The sequence below is a fragment of the Natrix helvetica genome (genome assembly GCF_964273705.1).
Source record: "Natrix helvetica genome assembly, chromosome: 3".
Lineage (NCBI taxonomy): Eukaryota > Metazoa > Chordata > Lepidosauria > Squamata > Natricidae > Natrix > Natrix helvetica.
The window spans coordinates 171,270,867-171,288,480 of record NC_138549.1 but is presented as its reverse complement, the minus strand read 5'-3'; the positions used below and the strand labels follow the sequence as shown (position 1 = coordinate 171,288,480).

The following is a 17,614-nucleotide window of genomic DNA, read 5'->3' as shown; positions in this document are numbered from 1 at the left end:
TTTGTTCAGATTTATATCCTGTTTATATCCTTTACACAAATGTTTTTTTTTCTATTCCCAGTAAATTGAGGGATGGTTAAATGTGAGACTCACCTTTTATTAATCCGTCTACTGGGATTTCATAGTTGATTGTCTTACTTCTGAAGTCTTCGAATAATCCTTGGATGAGCAACGGATGATAATCGGTTCACGAGGAAAACATCGGAACTCAGCCGGAAAGCTCCAAATAATGTATTCATCCATTGCTTTGATCTATCTCTTTCAACCCCCCCATCCCCCCCCACCCTTCCAGGCTTTTGAACAACAACTTATTGAAGCACATAGCACAAAATTCCTTTGAAGGGCTTAAGAAGCTGAAATACCTGTGAGTATTGATCTTTCCACAGCTTTTGATATTCTCTGAAAAATCAATGTTTCTCAAACTTGGCAGCTTTAAGATGGGTGGACTTCAACTCCCAGAATTCCTCAGCCAACTGGGCCAATCACCAGGAGACGGTGAATTCTAGTCCACCCCTAGCTGAGTGAGTTCTAGTCCCACATTAGGCATGAAATTTGGTTGGGTAACTTTGAGCCAGTTTCTAGGAGACGGAGTTCTAGTTCCGCCTTAGACATGAAAACCACCTGGGTGACTTTGAGCCGGTCTCCAGGAGACTGTGAGTTCTAGTACCACCTTAACATGGAAGACCTTAGACTGGGTGACTTTGGGCGAATTCCCAAGTGATGGCGAGTTGTAGTTCCACCTTAGGCATAAAAGCCAGCTGAGTGACTTTGGGCCAGTCACTCTCACTCAGCCCAAGCCACCTCACAGGGTTGTTGTTGAGGGGAAAATAGAAGGAGGAAGGAGTATTAGAGGCCTGTTTGCCGCCCTGCGTTATTTATAAAGGCGGAATAGAAATAAATAAATAAACTGGTCCAGGCAGTCAGGAGGAGTCAAGACTAACTCAAAGGCTCAAAATACATATTGTGGTATAGCATGTTTGTTTGACTTCACCCCCAAATGCATTAAAACATACTTATGTTCTGCATGTATTAAATGGTATTGTAGTACTGTATTAAGTACAATAATATGTACAAATAATGCATGTACAGTATAACTATCACAAATATTTAATATAGTAGAACATTTCCTGCCCTTGAAACATTCCCGGAATGTGACATGGAATGGCTAAAAATGAATGTATAATCTGACGCATATAAGAGTGTAGGAATTTTGCTGCAGAAAATTTATAGCAGAGATAACATGGATATAACCTGTTTTATTAGAATTATTGGTTAATTCTGCATAGAGATAGTCCTCAACTTACAGAAATTCATTTAATGACTATTCGAAGTTATAATCGCACTGAGTAAAATGACTTATGAGCGTTGTTTATACCTACGACCACTGCAGTATCCCCATGGTCACATGATCGAAATTCAGACACTTGACAATTGACTCATATTTATGACGGTTGCAGGGTCCCAGGCTCATGTGATCCCCTTTGGCGACCTTCTGATAAGTAAAGGCATCGTCACTTAGCGACGATGTTGCTAACTTAACAACTGCTATGAATCTCTGTGGCAAGAAAGGTCGTAAAATGGAGCAAAACTCATTTAACAACAGTCTCAATTATCAACATAAACTTTGGGTTCAATTGCGGTCGTAAGTTGAGGATTACCTGCATTTGAGTCTTAGCTGGCTCAGGAAAATTGTTGCTGTTAGATTCATTACAAACTTATTATCTGGGATGCTGTAGTCCTTGACTTATGACCGTAGTGGAGCCTGCCATCTGCAGTTGTAAGTTGTGATGGCTGTAAAGCGGATCACATATACGACCGACCCTTTTTCATAGTGGTCATTAAGCAAACACTGCAGCCATTAAGCCAGGCATGTCCAAAGTGCGGCCCGGGGGCCAAACGTGGCCCTTTTTCAAATTTCAAGCGGTCCGCAGCCTCTTTTCCCCACTGGAGTTATTTGTTTAGTCTTTCATAAAATACCGTATTTTTCAAAGTATAAAGATGCATCTTTTTCCCCTCAAAAAAGAGGCTAAAAATCTGGGTGCGCCTTATACACTGAATACAGCATTTTTTGCCTCCCAAAACTCTGCCCCCTTCACCAAAATGGCTGTGCATAGCCTTTAGGAGGTTTTCAGGGTGATCCTGGGGGCTGTGGAGGGCATAAATGAGCAAAAAACGGGCCATTTTTTGCTCAACTTTGCCCCACCTAGCACCCAGGAGCACTCTAGAAGCCTCTTAAAGGCTATTCATGCCCTTTAAAAAAAAGGCCCATTTTCGTGAAAAATGGGCCATTTTTGGGAGAGTGCAAAAACTTTTTTTTTAATTTGCCTCTTCAAAATCTTGGTGCGTCTTATACTCCGAAAAATACGGTAGTTAATTCGTATTTAATGTTAAGGGTTCAAAGAATGTCAGGCTGAATGATCGGTCCCACACATTTTCACATCACCAAATCTGGCCCTCCTTGCAAAAAGTTTGGACACCCCTGCATTAAGCAAACCAGTGGTTTGCTATAGGCCGATTTGGCTGAAAGCTGGAAGTATATGCCGGTTTTCGGCAATCATAAAACACAGCCATGTGATATTGGTCATAAGCAGGGGTAGGATGGAAAAATGTTAGCAACCGGTTCTCTTCCTGGTTGCTGAGTGGGCGTGGCCATGGTGGGCATGGCCTACGGCACTATGGCAGGGGGGTAGGGGTGTTTTCATCCTCTCCAGGCTCCGGAGGCTTTCCTTGAGCCTTCGGGAGGGCAAAAATGGCTTCCACCGGGCTCCAGAGGCCCTCTGGAGGCCAAAAATGGGATCGTTTCCAGAATTTTTGGGAGGCCCATTTTTTCTCCTCCCCAGGCTCCGGAGGCTTTCCTCGAGCCTCCAGGAGGGTAAAAAAGGCCTACCCCGGGTTCCGGAGACCTTCTGAAGGCCGGAAACGGATCTGTTTCCGGAACTTTCAGGAGTCCCGTTTTTCGCCCTCCCAGAGCCTCCGCACGGGCCCTGCACTTACCTGGCATCCAAAACGGGCTGTGTGGAGACTCCTGGGAGGGGGAGGGGAGGGGTGGGAGGGGCCAGCCAGTCCTTGCAACTACCAGTTTGGCGAATCAGATGTAAAATTAACATCCGGTTTGCCCAAACCGGTCCGAACCGCCTGGTCATAAGTCGAGGACTACATGTATAATGGTGCATGAACTTTTGAGTTATTTTGCTTGCTTGCTTGTTTAAAGACTTACATACACCCAGACAATATTGTTTACACCACCAAAGATTTTCCCCGTCCTAATTCTTCCCTTTCTCTCTCTCTCTCTCTCTCTTTTTCCAAGTTACCTTTACAAGAATGAAATTCAAAGCATTCAGAGCGAGGCTTTCAAGGGGCTGCATTCTCTGGAACAGCTGTAAGTTGGGGCCAAACCTTAGGTTAGAAATTGCACAGAGACCGATGGAATTTCCTCTCTGGGTTTTAGCCATGCAAACCCCCATCTCTCTTGCCTCCCTCCCTCCCAAAAATAACAAATGCAAGTTGTTCTTAAAAAATATTTTGGCTGGCCAAGATGACCGTGAAGTCTTGGCAAGAGTTCGTTGGGAGAAGATAAAACAGCACCAAAGAGTTGGGGGTTTTTTTGCAAAAAGATGGAGACCTAACCCTCATCTCGTCTCCTCCCTTTAGAGCAGCGGTGTCAAACTCGATTTCATTGAGGGCCACGTCAGGGTTGTGTTTGACCTCGGGTGGCGTGGCAGGGTTTGGGCAGTTGGTTGGATTCACATCATTTAAGAACCAGTTTTCTGCCCTAATGGTCAGCTGTGTGGGCAGCACTCTGCCTCCTGGATTCCCCTGGGAGCAAAAAGGGCTGCTGCAGGGAGCTGTGCCTCACCTGTCCCCTGCACCCTGTTTTGGGCCTAGTAGGTCTCCCTGCACTTACCTGGGAGCCAAAACGGGGCACATGGGGACTCCCGGGAGGGGCAGGGCCAGCCAGCAATTTAACAATCGGCTCTTCCGAACCGGCTCAAACCGACTGAATCGCAACACTGGAGTTGGGGTGTATGTGGCCAGAGTTGGCATGGCCTGCTCGATGTCGATCACGTCGGGGGCCCCTGTGTGGTGGCCAAGTGCTAAGGCAGGATTTCCCTGAGATCCTCCCCCCACTCTCATTATAATCTTCCTTCCTTCCTTCTTCTTTTTCTTTCCCTCTTCGTTCTCCTTTCTCCTTCATTCCCCTTTCCTTATTTTTCCTTCCTTGCTCTCTTCTCATCTTCCCACCTTCGTCTTTCCCTTTCTCCTTTCTGCCCCTTCTTGCATGCTGACTCTTTAAACCGCTTAGAGAGGGCTGCAAAGCCCTGTAAAGCGGTATATAAATCTTAAGTGCTAGGGCTATTGCTGTGCTCAAATGCAAAAGGGGAAACATTTCTCCTTTTGTTTTCTTCTTACTTTATTTGCTAGCATTCTGCCAGCGAAAACAGAGCTCGGGCGGGAGGGTGTCACACATGGCCCCTGAGCTCTGTTTTTGTTGGCAGAGGGTTGCAGGAGGCCGTCACAGCCAAAAAAATGGGGTGCAGGGGGGGCGCAATAGGCCCCCCGAGCTCCATTTTTGCTGGCAGGGGCACCATGGGCCAATGTTTTACTGTTTCCTGGCTGGCCCTGAGGGCCAGATCTAAGCACCCCACAGATCCGGTCCTTGAGTTTGACACCCCTGCTTTAGAGAATTCCATGCTGTGTCTTCCTAGTTGTATAGCCTGGGTTATATATCGATATATCTTTAGATGTATTTATAAACATCTACTGGCAGTCCTCATCTTACAACAATTCATTTAGCGACCGTTTGAAGTTTCAACACACTGGGAAAAAAGGGGACTTAGCACCGCTTTTCATGCTGATGACCTTTGCAGCATTCGCACGTGGTCGTGCGATCGAAATCCAGATGCTCGGCAACTGGCTCGTATTCATGGCGGCTGCAGTGTCCTGGGGGTCATGTAAATCCCCTTTTGCGACTTCCAGCGAGTCAATGGGGAAGCCAGATCCCCTTAAGAACCGATGTGCCTTCCAACTCTGTTATTCTATTCCAGTGATGGCGAACCTTTTCGACACTGAGTGCCCAAACCACAATGTGTGTGGATATGTGTGCATGCCGGAGCACTGGAAATCCGAAGAGCAGCTGGCTGGCGTGCGCATGCCTGTTTTTTGGCTGCTTTTGGGACTGTTTGGGGGGCTGTTTTCCGGGCTGTTTTCCAGCTGGTGTTTGGACCAAAAACAGATTGAAAAACGGCCTGAAAGTTCCCTGAAAAACAGTCGGGAAAACGGCCCAAAAATAGCCCCAAAACAGGCCGTTTTCCGGGCTGTTTTTCAGGGAATTTTCAGGCCTTTTTTGAGCCTGTTTTTGACTTAAAAATAGCTTGGAAAACAGCCAAAAACAGGCCATTTTCCAGGGAATTTTCAGGCCTTTTCTCGAGCCATATCACCCCCCAAAAGACCAGAAAACGGCCACATGCAAGCCGTAAACAGAAGAGCAGCTGGCAATGGCACGCATGCCCACAGAGAAGGCGCTGATTTTCTGTTGTAGGAATAGCTTTTGATCCGGGTCCTAAAGCAGATGCCCTTCCATTTGCCCAAATCCATCTTGTAAAACTGAGCCGCTTAATGGGAGCCTCAAATATCTTTTTGGATGGAAACAGGAAAAAGACAAAGAAGAAGTTAGGAGAAAGGAGAAGAAAAATGATTAAAAGTGGAATTCTTGAGAACTCAAGAGAAAAGGGATAAAAGAGGAAGAAGGGGAAAAAAGAGTTGTATTAGTAGATTGAATGGAATAGTAGTAGGATTGGTATGCAACTAATTAAGAAATAAAGAATTTATAGCATATTGTTAACTGTGGAAAAAATGGGAAGAAATGCTCTCTGTGTTCAAATTTAATTAGAGGATATATGTTGTTTATAGTAAAATAGACCGATAGAGAAATAGGAAACGATAATTTGGTATAATTTTTGAAGGGGCAATTGAAGAGGTGGTTTATGTATTAAGAAGGAATAAATATAAAAATGGAAAATAATGGAAGAAAAGGATTTGGCTGAAACAAAGCTACGATGTAAAATGGATTATGTAAATGAGAGGATGTAAGAGGAAAGATCCGGTTAACACCTTGTTTGTATAATATGTGTAAATTTGTATTAAAAAAGAAAAAACACTGGATTAAAAAAAATACATTTTTCGATGGTGATCGGATTCTGGAAAAACGCTTGCACTGATCTCACTGTTTTTCCTAAATCCCTCCACCCGTTTGTGACTCATGCAGTGCAGCTCTCTTATCACACATCCAACTCAATGTGCAATGAATGGTCAATTCTATTCGGTCTCATCGGGTTTAAAATACTTTACCACATGTCAAAATGCATCGGAAGGGCTGAGAAAACTCCAGAATGCTGGATGTGTTACATTCCTGGCTAGAAAAACTAAACAATTATGTTGGAATCGAAGGATCTGTCCGGGATAATCAAGCAACATGGGAGAAGAGAAAGAATAATAGATGACAGACTTCTAGTTATTGCAGCCTAGATAACAATTGTTTTTTTTTTCTGGGTCTGTAGTAGCAACCTGACGGGGAAATTCAGTTGTTTTGAGGAATACATTTTTACACCAATAGAGAAAACTTTGAATTTCTGACTTTCTTGTTGCTAATTAAGTTTCCAACCCACCATATGCAGATAGTCCTTGACTTACAACCACAATTACGTCCCAAGTTACCGTTGCTAAGTGAGACAACTGTTAAGTGAATTTATTCCCCATTTTACAACCTCTCTTGCCACAATTGTTCAGTGAATTGTTCAGTTAGCAACACCGTTGTTAAGTGAATCTGGCTTCTCCATTGACTTTGCTTATCAGAAGGTCGCAAAGCGGGATCCTGTGACCCTGGAACACTGCAACCGTCATAAATACGAGCCAGTTGCCAAGAGGCTGAATTTTGATCATGTGACCATGGGGATGAAGCAACGGTTTTAAGTGTGAAAAGTGGCCATAAATTTTCAGTGCTGTGGTAACTTCAAATGGTCACTAAATGAATTATTGTCAGTTGAGAGCTATCTGTATATTGTACCTCATTCCAGATCCCCATTCCGAGGAAGAGGGACGGTTAAGATATATGAAATGTAAATAAATAAATACTTGTGGTTTAGTAAGCAGCCTAACTTTGGAAATTAATTAACTGTTCTGTTTCTTTATTTTTTACCCCTTGTCATACCAGCTACCTGCATTTTAACAACCTTGAAAATTTGGAAGTGGGAACTTTTAATGACCTACCCAAGCTGGAAAGACTGTAAGTGGTGAGGTGATGGACAATAAATTGGTAGTAACTTTTGCTCATGCAGATTTCATGTAGATTCCAAAGGGATGCTGATTTTTAACAAGGCAGCCAATGGCCTGGTTCACCAGGTGCCCTGAAATTCTAGATTATTAGTAATTTATTAGAAAGCTGAACTGACTAAGTTTGTCTCATATTTTACAACAGGAAGCCTTGGTTTCATGCAACCCACAGTGCCAAAAATGGAATAAACCACAGTGTGATTCTTATTTTACACTATACGTGTAAGGGACTTTCTGTTAATGGGGGTGGAACCACTCCGGGATCTCTCCTTAAGCCCAGGGTCTTTCATAGCTCTTCTGCAGCTGAGGGCATGTTTGACTCAGCTTGGAGCTGGAGCAACTTTTCTTCCTCCTCCTCCTTCCCCTCCTCTTCTTCCTCCTCCTTCTCCTCATGTCCCCCCTTCTCCTCGTTCCTTCTTCCTTCCTTTTTCCTTCTTCTCCTCTTCTTCCTCCTCCTTCTCCTCATGTTCCTCCTTCTCCTCGTTCCTTCTTCCTTCCTTTTTCCTTCTTCTCCTCTTCTTCCTCCTCCTTCTCTCCTCTTCTTCCTTCCTTTTTCTTCCTTCTCCTCTTCCTCTTCCTTTTCTGCTTCCTCTTTTTCCTCCTCCTCCTCCCGTTTCTCCTTCCTTCCTTTTTCTTTTTCCTCCTTCTCCTCTTCTTCCTCCTCCTCTCATGTTCCTCCTCCTCCTCTTGTTCCTTGTTCCTTCTTCTCCTTCCCCTCCTCTTCTTCCTCCTCTTCTTCTTCCTCTTCCTTCTACCTTCCTTTTTCCTTCTCCATCCCCTCCTCTTCCTTTTCTTCTTCTTTTTCCTCTTTCTTCTCTTCCTCGTCTTCCTGTTTCTTCTTCTTCCTTCTTCCTTCTCCTCCTCCTGTTCCTTCCTCCTTCCTCCTTGTTTCTTCTTCTTTCTCCTGTTCCTTCCTCCTTCTTTCTTCTTTCTTCTTCCTTCTCCTCCTGTTCCTTCCTCCTTCTTTCTTCTTCCTCCTCCTCCTGTTCCTTGTTCCTTCCTCCTTTCTTCTTCTTCCTTCTCCCTCCTCCTCCACCTCCTCCTCCTCCTCCTATTGAGGGAGATTCAAAATTCTGGTCCATGCTCTTCTGCTCTGTTAACTGATATTGCTGTGGTGTGTCTTCAATGTTGTCTTTCCATCTTCTGGATGTGCCTGGTGTTCTTTCACCTTCTTCCCTTTTTGTATATATGCCTCAAATCCCAAGTCAACCTCTCCCCTTTATCTGCTGCTTTTGTATGTAGGAGCCACTAATGTGAGAACTTTTTTGCAGCATTAATTTCAGAGCTTCAGAGCTACATAGTATGAACTATATCAATATCTTGCTTAGAGAAGACCCACCAACTGTAAACACTCACCTATGTGGGCCTACCTTTAATTTCCAAGTCTTTGATTCTTGCAGAAAATTAAGGGACTCAGACTTCGGAACCAAAAGAAGTAGTTTTTATTTGCGCAAAGGTTCAGAGCAAGATAGCCAGAGCAGACATCTAAACATCTGAACAACTTTCTTATGGAGAAGCAAGTTCTTATATGTTCTTCAAAAGCAGTCAGACCCGGAAATGTACTATGTCAGCGTTAATTGGTCACATAATCTATAGACTACTGTTACTATGCAAAAAGCAGATAAACATCTTGGCCTCCTCTCGTAGATCAAGGTCACAGGTGACTTGCAAAGAAGCCTCTAAGTTTCCGATAACGGGTTTGTGGTTGGCTGAACTTTAGCTGAACATGAGGCAGGTGTGAATGTTTAAATTTCCTGTTCTTCTACAAGTCTTAAAAGTTATTCCTTCTTTCTGTCTTGCCTCATTTCATGTCTTGTCTCACTCTTATGTCCTGCTTTACTTTATGTCCTGCCTCATGATGGTCACTCAAGCACATTCTCTTTGTTGTCTCCAACACAGATTCTTGAACAACAACCGAATTTCTCAGATCCAGCCTGGAGCTATAGCTCAACTCGAGTCTCTCAAACGCCTGTAAGTAAACAGCACCCATTACAGGTAGTCCTCAACTTACAACCACAAATGAGCCCAAAATTTCCATTCAAGCTCAAGCAAGGAAGTTGTTAAGTGAGTTTTATCCCATTTTGCGACCTTTCTTGCCGCAGTGAATCACTCCAGCGGTTAAGTTGGTATAATAACATGGTGGTTAGGTGGCTTCCCTATTGATATTGATTGTCAGAAAGTCGCAAAAGGTGATCACATGATCCCGGGGCAATGCAACCGTCTTAATAATACAATACAATACAATAGTAGAGTTGGAAGGGACCTTGGAGGTCTTCTAGTCCAACCCCCTGCCTAGGCAGGAAACCCTATACCGTTTCAGACAAATGGCTATCCAACATCTTCTTAAAGACTTCCAGTGTTGGAGCATTCACAACTTCTGGAAGCAATTCTGTTCCACTGATTAATTGTTCTCACTGTCAGGAAGTTTCTCCTGAGTTCTAAGTTGCTTCTCTCCTTGATTAGTTTCCACCCATTGCTTCTTGTTCTACCCTCAGGTGCTTTGGAGAATAGTTTGACTCCCTCTTCTTTGTGGCAACCTCTGAGATATTGGAAGACTGCTATCATGTCTCCCCTAGTCCTTCTTTCTCTTAAGCTAAACATACCCAGTTTCTGCAACCGTTCTTCCTATGTTTTAGTCTCCAGTCCCCTAATCCTCTTTGTTGCTCTTCTCTTAAGTACGAGTCCGTTGATTATGTCACCATTGGGGATGCTGCAATAGTCATGTGTGAAAAATGGTCATTTTTTTCAGTGCTGTTCAAACAGTCACTAAATGAATGGCGAGCTATACAAGAAATTATTCACCATCCTGTTTTTTTAATCTAAGGACCAGGAGAAATCCTTCTTCGGCAATCCAGGGGTTTAGTCCCTGATAAAAATGACCGGCCCTTAACCTTCCGAAAAACCAGATCACTGAGTACCCCTTACACATCCTTCCTCAACAAACCTTTCTTAACAGTTCTCACCCCCTGATCTCAGTTGGACAGTTGGACAATATCATTATTTTGTTCAGAAGTGCCAGTTTAAAGCTGCTGAATTTTGCTCTTTGAGGTTATACAAAAGTCACAATAAGCCAGAGGTGATATTCAGCAGGTTCTGACTAGGTCTGGAGAACTGGTAGCAGAAATTTTGAGTAGTTTGGAAAACCAGTAAATACCACCTCTGACTGGCCTCGCCCCCATCTATTCTCTGCCTCCTGAGCCCCAGCTGATCGGGAGGAAATGGATATTTTGCAGTATCCTTCCCCTGTAATGAGGAGAGAATGGAGATTTTGCAGTATCCTTCCCCTGGAGTGGGAAGGGAATGGGGATTTTGCAGTATCCTTCGCCTGGAGTGGGGAGGGAATGAAGATTTTGCAGTATCCTTCCCCTGGAGTGGGGAGGGAATTGAGATTTTGCAGTATCCTTCCCCTGGAGTGGGGAGGGAATGAGGATTTTGCAGTATCCTTCCCCTGGAGTGGGGAGGGAATGAAGATTTTGCAGTATCCTTCCCCTGGAGTGGGGAGGGAATTGAGATTTTGCAGTATCCTTCCCCTGGAGTGGGGAGGGAATGGAGATTTTGCAGTATCCTTCCCCTGTAATGAGGAGGGAATGGAGATTTTACAGTATCCTTCCCCTGGAGTGGGAAGGGAATGGGGATTTTGCAGTATCCTTCGCCTGGAGTGGGGAGGGAATGAAGATTTTGCAGTATCCTTCCCCTGGAGTGGGGAGGGAATGAGGATTTTGCAGTATCCTTCCCCTGGAGTGGGGAGGGAATGAAGATTTTGCAGTATCCTTCCCCTGGAGTGGGGAGGGAATTGAGATTTTGCAGTATCCTTCCCCTGGAGTGGGGAGGGAATGGAGATTTTGCAGTATCCTTCCCCTGGGGGGGGGTGGGAATGGAGATTTTGCAGTATCCTTCCCCTGGAGTGGGGAGGGAATGGAGATTTTACAGTATCCTTCCCCTGGAGTGGGAAGGGAATGGGGATTTTGCAGTATCCTTCCCCTGGAGTGGGGAGGGAATGAAGATTTTGCAGTATCCTTCCCCTGGAGTGGGGAGGGAATGAAGATTTTGCAGTATCCTTCCCCTGGAGTGGGGAGGGAATGGGGATTTTGCAGTATCTTTCCCCTGGAGTGGGGAGGGAATGGAGACTTTACAGTATCCTTCCCCTGGAGTGGGGAGGGAATGGGGATTTTGCAGTATCCTTCCCCTGGAGTGGGGAGGGAATGGGGATTTTGCAGTATCCTTCCCCTGGAGTGGGGAGGGAATGGGGATTTTGCAGTATCCTTCCCCTGGAGTGGGGAGGGAATGGGGATTTTGCAGTATCCTTCCCCTGGAGTGGGGAGGGAATGGGGATTTTGCAGTATCCTTCCCCTGGAGTGGGGAGGGAATGGAGATTTTGCAGTATCCTTCCCCTGTAATGAGGAGGGAATGGAGATTTTACAGTATCCTTCCCCTGGAGTGGGAAGGGAATGGGGATTTTGCAGTATCCTTCGCCTGGAGTGGGGAGGGAATGAAGATTTTGCAGTATCCTTCCCCTGGAGTGGGGAGGGAATGAGGATTTTGCAGTATCCTTCCCCTGGAGTGGGGAGGGAATGAAGATTTTGCAGTATCCTTCCCCTGGAGTGGGGAGGGAATTGAGATTTTGCAGTATCCTTCCCCTGGAGTGGGGAGGGAATGGAGATTTTGCAGTATCCTTCCCCTGGGGGGGGGTGGGAATGGAGATTTTGCAGTATCCTTCCCCTGGAGTGGGGAGGGAATGGAGATTTTACAGTATCCTTCCCCTGGAGTGGGAAGGGAATGGGGATTTTGCAGTATCCTTCCCCTGGAGTGGGGAGGGAATGAAGATTTTGCAGTATCCTTCCCCTGGAGTGGGGAGGGAATGGGGATTTTGCAGTATCTTTCCCCTGGAGTGGGGAGGGAATGGAGACTTTACAGTATCCTTCCCCTGGAGTGGGGAGGGAATGGGGATTTTGCAGTATCCTTCCCCTGGAGTGGGGAGGGAATGGGGATTTTGCAGTATCCTTCCCCTGGAGTGGGGAGGGAATGGGGATTTTGCAGTATCCTTCCCCTGGAGTGGGGAGGGAATGGGGATTTTGCAGTATCCTTCCCCTGGAGTGGGGAGGGAATGGGGATTTTGCAGTATCCTTCCCCTGGAGTGGGGAGGGAATGGAGATTTTACAGTATCCTTCCCCTGGAGTGGGGAGAGAATGGAGATTTTGCAGTATCCTTCCCCTGGAGTGGGGAGGGAATGGGGATTTTGCAGTATCCTTCCCCTGGAGTGGGGAGGGAATGGGGATTTTGCAGTATCCTTCCCCTGGAGTGGGGAGGGAATGGGGATTTTGCAGTATCCTTCCCCTGGAGTGGGGAGGGAATGGGGATTTTGCAGTATCCTTCCCCTGGAGTGGGGAGGGAATGGGGATTTTGCAGTATCCTTCCCCTGGAGTGGGGAGAGAATGGAGATTTTGCAGTATCCTTCCCCTGGAGTGGGGAGGGAATGGGGATTTTGCAGTAACCTTCCCCTGGAGTGGGGAGAGAATGGAGATTTTGCAGTATCCTTCCCCTGGAGTGGGGAGGGAATGGGGATTGTGCAGTATCTTTCCCCTGGAGTGGGGAGAGAATGGAGATTTTGCAGTATCCTTCCCCTGGAGTGGGGAGAGAATGGAGATTTTGCAGTATCCTTCCCCTGGAGTGGGGAGGGAATGGGGATTTTGCAGTATCCTTCCCCTGGAGTGGGGAGAGAATGGAGATTTTGCAGTATCCTTCCCCTGGAGTGGGGAGGGAATGGGGATTTTGCAGTAACCTTCCCCTGGAGTGGGGAGAGAATGGAGATTTTGCAGTATCCTTCCCCTGGAGTGGGGAGGGAATGGGGATTTTGCAGTATCTTTCCCCTGGAGTGGGGAGGGAATGGAGACTTTACAGTATCCTTCCCCTGGAGTGGGGAGGGAATGGGGATTTTGCAGTATCCTTCCCCTGGAGTGGGGAGGGAATGGGGATTTTGCAGTATCCTTCCCCTGGAGTGGGGAGGGAATGGGGATTTTGCAGTATCCTTCCCCTGGAGTGGGGAGGGAATGGGGATTTTGCAGTATCCTTCCCCTGGAGTGGGGAGGGAATGGAGATTTTACAGTATCCTTCCCCTGGAGTGGGGAGAGAATGGAGATTTTGCAGTATCCTTCCCCTGGAGTGGGGAGGGAATGGGGATTTTGCAGTATCCTTCCCCTGGAGTGGGGAGGGAATGGGGATTTTGCAGTATCCTTCCCCTGGAGTGGGGAGGGAATGGGGATTTTGCAGTATCCTTCCCCTGGAGTGGGGAGGGAATGGGGATTTTGCAGTATCCTTCCCCTGGAGTGGGGAGGGAATGGGGATTTTGCAGTATCCTTCCCCTGGAGTGGGGAGGGAATGGGGATTTTGCAGTATCCTTCCCCTGGAGTGGGGAGGGAATGGGGATTTTGCAGTATCCTTCCCCTGGAGTGGGGAGGGAATGGGGATTTTGCAGTATCCTTCCCCTGCAGTGGGGAGAGAATGGAGATTTTGCAGTATCCTTCCCCTGGAGTGGGGAGGGAATGGGGATTTTGCAGTATCCTTCCCCTGGAGTGGGGAGGGAATGGGGATTTTGCAGTATCCTTCCCCTGGAGTGGGGAGGGAATGGGGATTTTGCAGTATCCTTCCCCTGGAGTGGGGAGAGAATGGAGATTTTGCAGTATCCTTCCCCTGGAGTGGGGAGAGAATGGAGATTTTGCAGTAACCTTCCCCTGGAGTGGGGAGAGAATGGAGATTTTGCAGTATCCTTCCCCTGGAGTGGGGAGGGAATGGGGATTTTGCAGTAACCTTCCCCTGGAGTGGGGAGAGAATGGAGATTTTGCAGTATCCTTCCCCTGGAGTGGGGAGAGAATGGGGATTTTGCAGTATCCTTCCCCTGGAGTGGGGAGGGAATGGGGATTTTGCAGTAACCTTCCCCTTGCCATGGCCACCAAGCCACACCTACAGAACTAATAGTAAAAAAATTTGAATCCCATCACTGCAATAAGCCCTATATTTTTAACTCGGGGCAGGAAACACATTGGTGCAAATCTGTGTTTCACAAGCTTGGCAACTTTAATCAGAATAGAGCTGGAAGGGGACTTGGAGGTCTTCTACTCCAGCCCCCTGCTCAAGCAGGAGACCAGCCGATACCATTTCAGACAAGTGAATCTAATCTCTTCTTAAAGACTTCCAAGGTTGGAGTACCCACAACTTCTGGAGGCAATTTCTGTTCCACTGATTAATTGTTCTAACTGTCAGGAAATTTCTTTTTAGTTCTAAGTTGCTTCTCTCCTTGATTTGTTTCCACCCATTGCTTCTTGTTCTACCCTCAGGTTCTTTGGAGAATTGCTTGACTCCCTCTTCTTTGTGGCAGCCCCTGAGATATTGGAATTCAGCTATCATGTCTTCAATGAAATCCACACACTTGAACCTGTGTGGACTTCAACTCCCAGAATTCCCCAGACTGAAATTGAACTCACACACCCCTAATGACTATCCAACAAATACGAAATGTGAATTATTAAGTTCTAATAGTCCTTAGGTGGCTCAGTGGCTAAGACACTGAGCTTGTCGATCAGAAAGGTCGGCAGTTCAGCGGTTCGAATCCCTCATAACGGAGTGAGCTCCCGTGACTTGTCCCAGCTTCTGCCAACCTAGCAGTTCGAAAGCACGTAAAAATGCAAGTGGAAAAATAGGAACCACCTTTTGGTGGGAAGGTAACAGCGTTCTGTGCGCCTTCGGCATTTAGTCATGCCGGCCACATGACCACGGAGACGTCTTCGGACAGCGCTGGCTCTTCGGTTTTGAAACGGAGATGAGCACCGCCCCCTAGAGTCGGGAACGACTGGCACATATGTGTGAGGGGAATCTTTACCTTTATCTTTAATAGTCCTTACTTAGTGCTCACCAGTCATTAATGACCAATCAGTGACCATTCAAAGTTACAATCAACCCCCCAAAGATACTTATGAGCCAGTTCCAGAGTTCCAATGACAGTACTTGCCCCCATGGTCACATGACCACATTTTGGTTGCTTGGCTCTCCTTTAAATCCAGTTGCGGTCACATAACACGATTTGTGATTTTTTTCCCCCTGGAAACTGGCTGTTTTTTCACCAAAACCCCCTCATAGGCATGCATTGATTTATTTAATGGCCATCGTATTCGCTTTACGACTGTGCTGTTTCTTTTTGCCACAAAAAGTCATAAAACTAGGTCAAAACATGTGGCTGCCTCAGCTTACGACTATCATGATTTAGGATGGACATTCTCGGCCCTATTACAGTCGTTAAGCCGAGGACTGTGTGTAAGCCTCAGATTAGGAAGCATATAAAACGTGATGTTGTGTCAGATCCTTCAGCCGTTCAAAAGGACATTCCTTCTTATTTGTTTAGGTGATCAGAGCTTGGTCTATGTAAACTTTGATGTGGAAATACGTTGCTGGTTGAGCTGGGTGGCTGTTTAGCCAAACCTTCTGTGAAAGCATTTTTGAAACGCTTTTCGGATTTGGAAAAGGATTGTGCTTTAATAAAAAGAGCGGAAAACGGCATGTTTGCCTCAGAGAATTGTCTAAAAATAAATATTTGTGCAGGCAACGTCCCAAGAGACTCATGGCAGAGTAACGTTGACTATCTCAAACGATCCCTGAGCCAGGCATTGATTAGACTATTAGCGCTGTGCCAATTTTGTCCTTTCCCCCCGCCCCCTGGTTATTGTTTTGATTTCACGAAGAAAGATACGGAAACTTGAAACATTCTCCCCCCTCTCCCCAAGAAGAACATGGTGGGGAAACATCTCACAATTGGGACACAGGTTTCTTGCCCTGTAAGGCAAGAAAGGGGAGCGGACTTTCATTTTGGATTCCTCTCACCAGCGGCCTACAGCAGGGGTGTCAAACTCATGGCCCGTGGGCCCGATCTGGTCAGCGGGATGCTTAAATCTGGCCCGCTGGGACCAGGCTGGAAATAGTTAAGGAGCAGCCTGCAGTGCCTCTGGTAGCCAAAACAGGGTGTGGGGCAGTGGTGGGTTCCGGATCCCGTCGCAACCAGTATGCTGCGACGGGGCCGAGCGTCCACCTCAGGCGCTGCGCACACATGCACAGGCCACTGCCCTGCGACGCTCCAGCTACTCGGCGGAGATCGCACAGGCACCGCCGTACGCAAATGGCCCAATTGGCTTAAAAAGAGGCAAGGAATGAGGGCAGGAGGGTGGGCCCACTGCAACACCGTTCTGGTACGGTGGCTGCTGCTCCCAGCTGCCATCAGTATGCCTGTACCGGGGTGTACCGCTCGAAATCTACCACTGGCCCGCGTAAGCCCCCCCTCCCAGGCCCGTTTTTGACCTGGACGGCCTCCTGCAACACTTTGGTGGCCAAAATGGGGGGGGGGCTTACGTGGCCCCCTGCACCCTGTTTTGGCTGGCAGCGGGGTGCAGGTCATATCCGTCCTGTCGTCATCTCCCTCGGCCAGCCCATGGAAGAAAACAATGCTGATCTGGCCCTCAAAAAAATCCAGTTTGACAACCCCGGCCTTCAGCCTCTTTGGAGTCCCACACTTCCATTCTGTCTGCCTTTCTTGAGGTAGCTCAAACAAGAAACCCAAACTAGGAACATTTACACTACTTTTATTTTTAGGTAACGAGGAGAAATCTTGCAGTTCTGAAAGCTCCTCTTCCCTCCTCAACTTACGACCACAGCTGAGCCCCAATTTTTTTTAATTTTGCCCCATTTTAAAACCTTTCTTGCCACAGTTATTAAGTGAGTCACTGCAGTTATTAAGTTAGTAACAGGGCTCTTAAGCGAATCTAGCTGCCCCCGTGGACTGTGCTGGTCCGAAGGTTGCAAAAGGGGATCCCACGACCCCGGGATCCTGTAACCGTCATAAATATGAACCAGCTACCAAGCATCCAAATTCAGATCACGTGACCTTGGGCATGCTGCAACAGGTATGTCTGAAAAATGGTCATCTCTTTTTCAGTAGCTTTGGTCATTAAACGAATGGTTGTAAGTTGAGGACTACCTGTACTTTCCAGAGAACAAGGGAAGATTCCTTCTGAGATGTGTCTCGCACCTGTGGGCTGAGATGCCTCTTATCTCTCTGTTTGCCTAGGCTGCAGTTCTTCCTTCTCCTGTCTACCAAGGTCATTCTCACAGGCTATTTACACCTTTGATCACAAGGAAAGAAAACTTGCAAATTCTCTTCCCAGGTCCTTTTCAATCAGGAAACTCCCATTTGGATTGTTTTTGAGCATGGGTGTAGCAGCCTTCTGAAATAGCCTTAAAACTCATA

General features: G+C 46.6%; 1 protein-coding gene across 3 annotated transcripts in view; it reads left to right on the top strand.

The window, feature by feature from the left end:
- LOC309390390 (peroxidasin homolog) overlaps positions 1 to 17,614 on the top strand; it is a gene marked incomplete at its 5' end in the record, with an annotated part of 160,667 nt that overhangs the window by 94,326 nt on the left and 48,727 nt on the right. For all 3 annotated transcript variants that reach the window (XM_081949689.1, XM_081949690.1, XM_081949691.1), the window contains 4 exons: positions 293 to 364; positions 3,308 to 3,379; positions 7,211 to 7,282; positions 9,229 to 9,300. In XM_081949689.1, the coding sequence (XP_081805815.1) occupies positions 293 to 364; positions 3,308 to 3,379; positions 7,211 to 7,282; positions 9,229 to 9,300 (288 nt within the window). The remainder of the gene's footprint in view (positions 1 to 292; positions 365 to 3,307; positions 3,380 to 7,210; positions 7,283 to 9,228; positions 9,301 to 17,614) is intronic.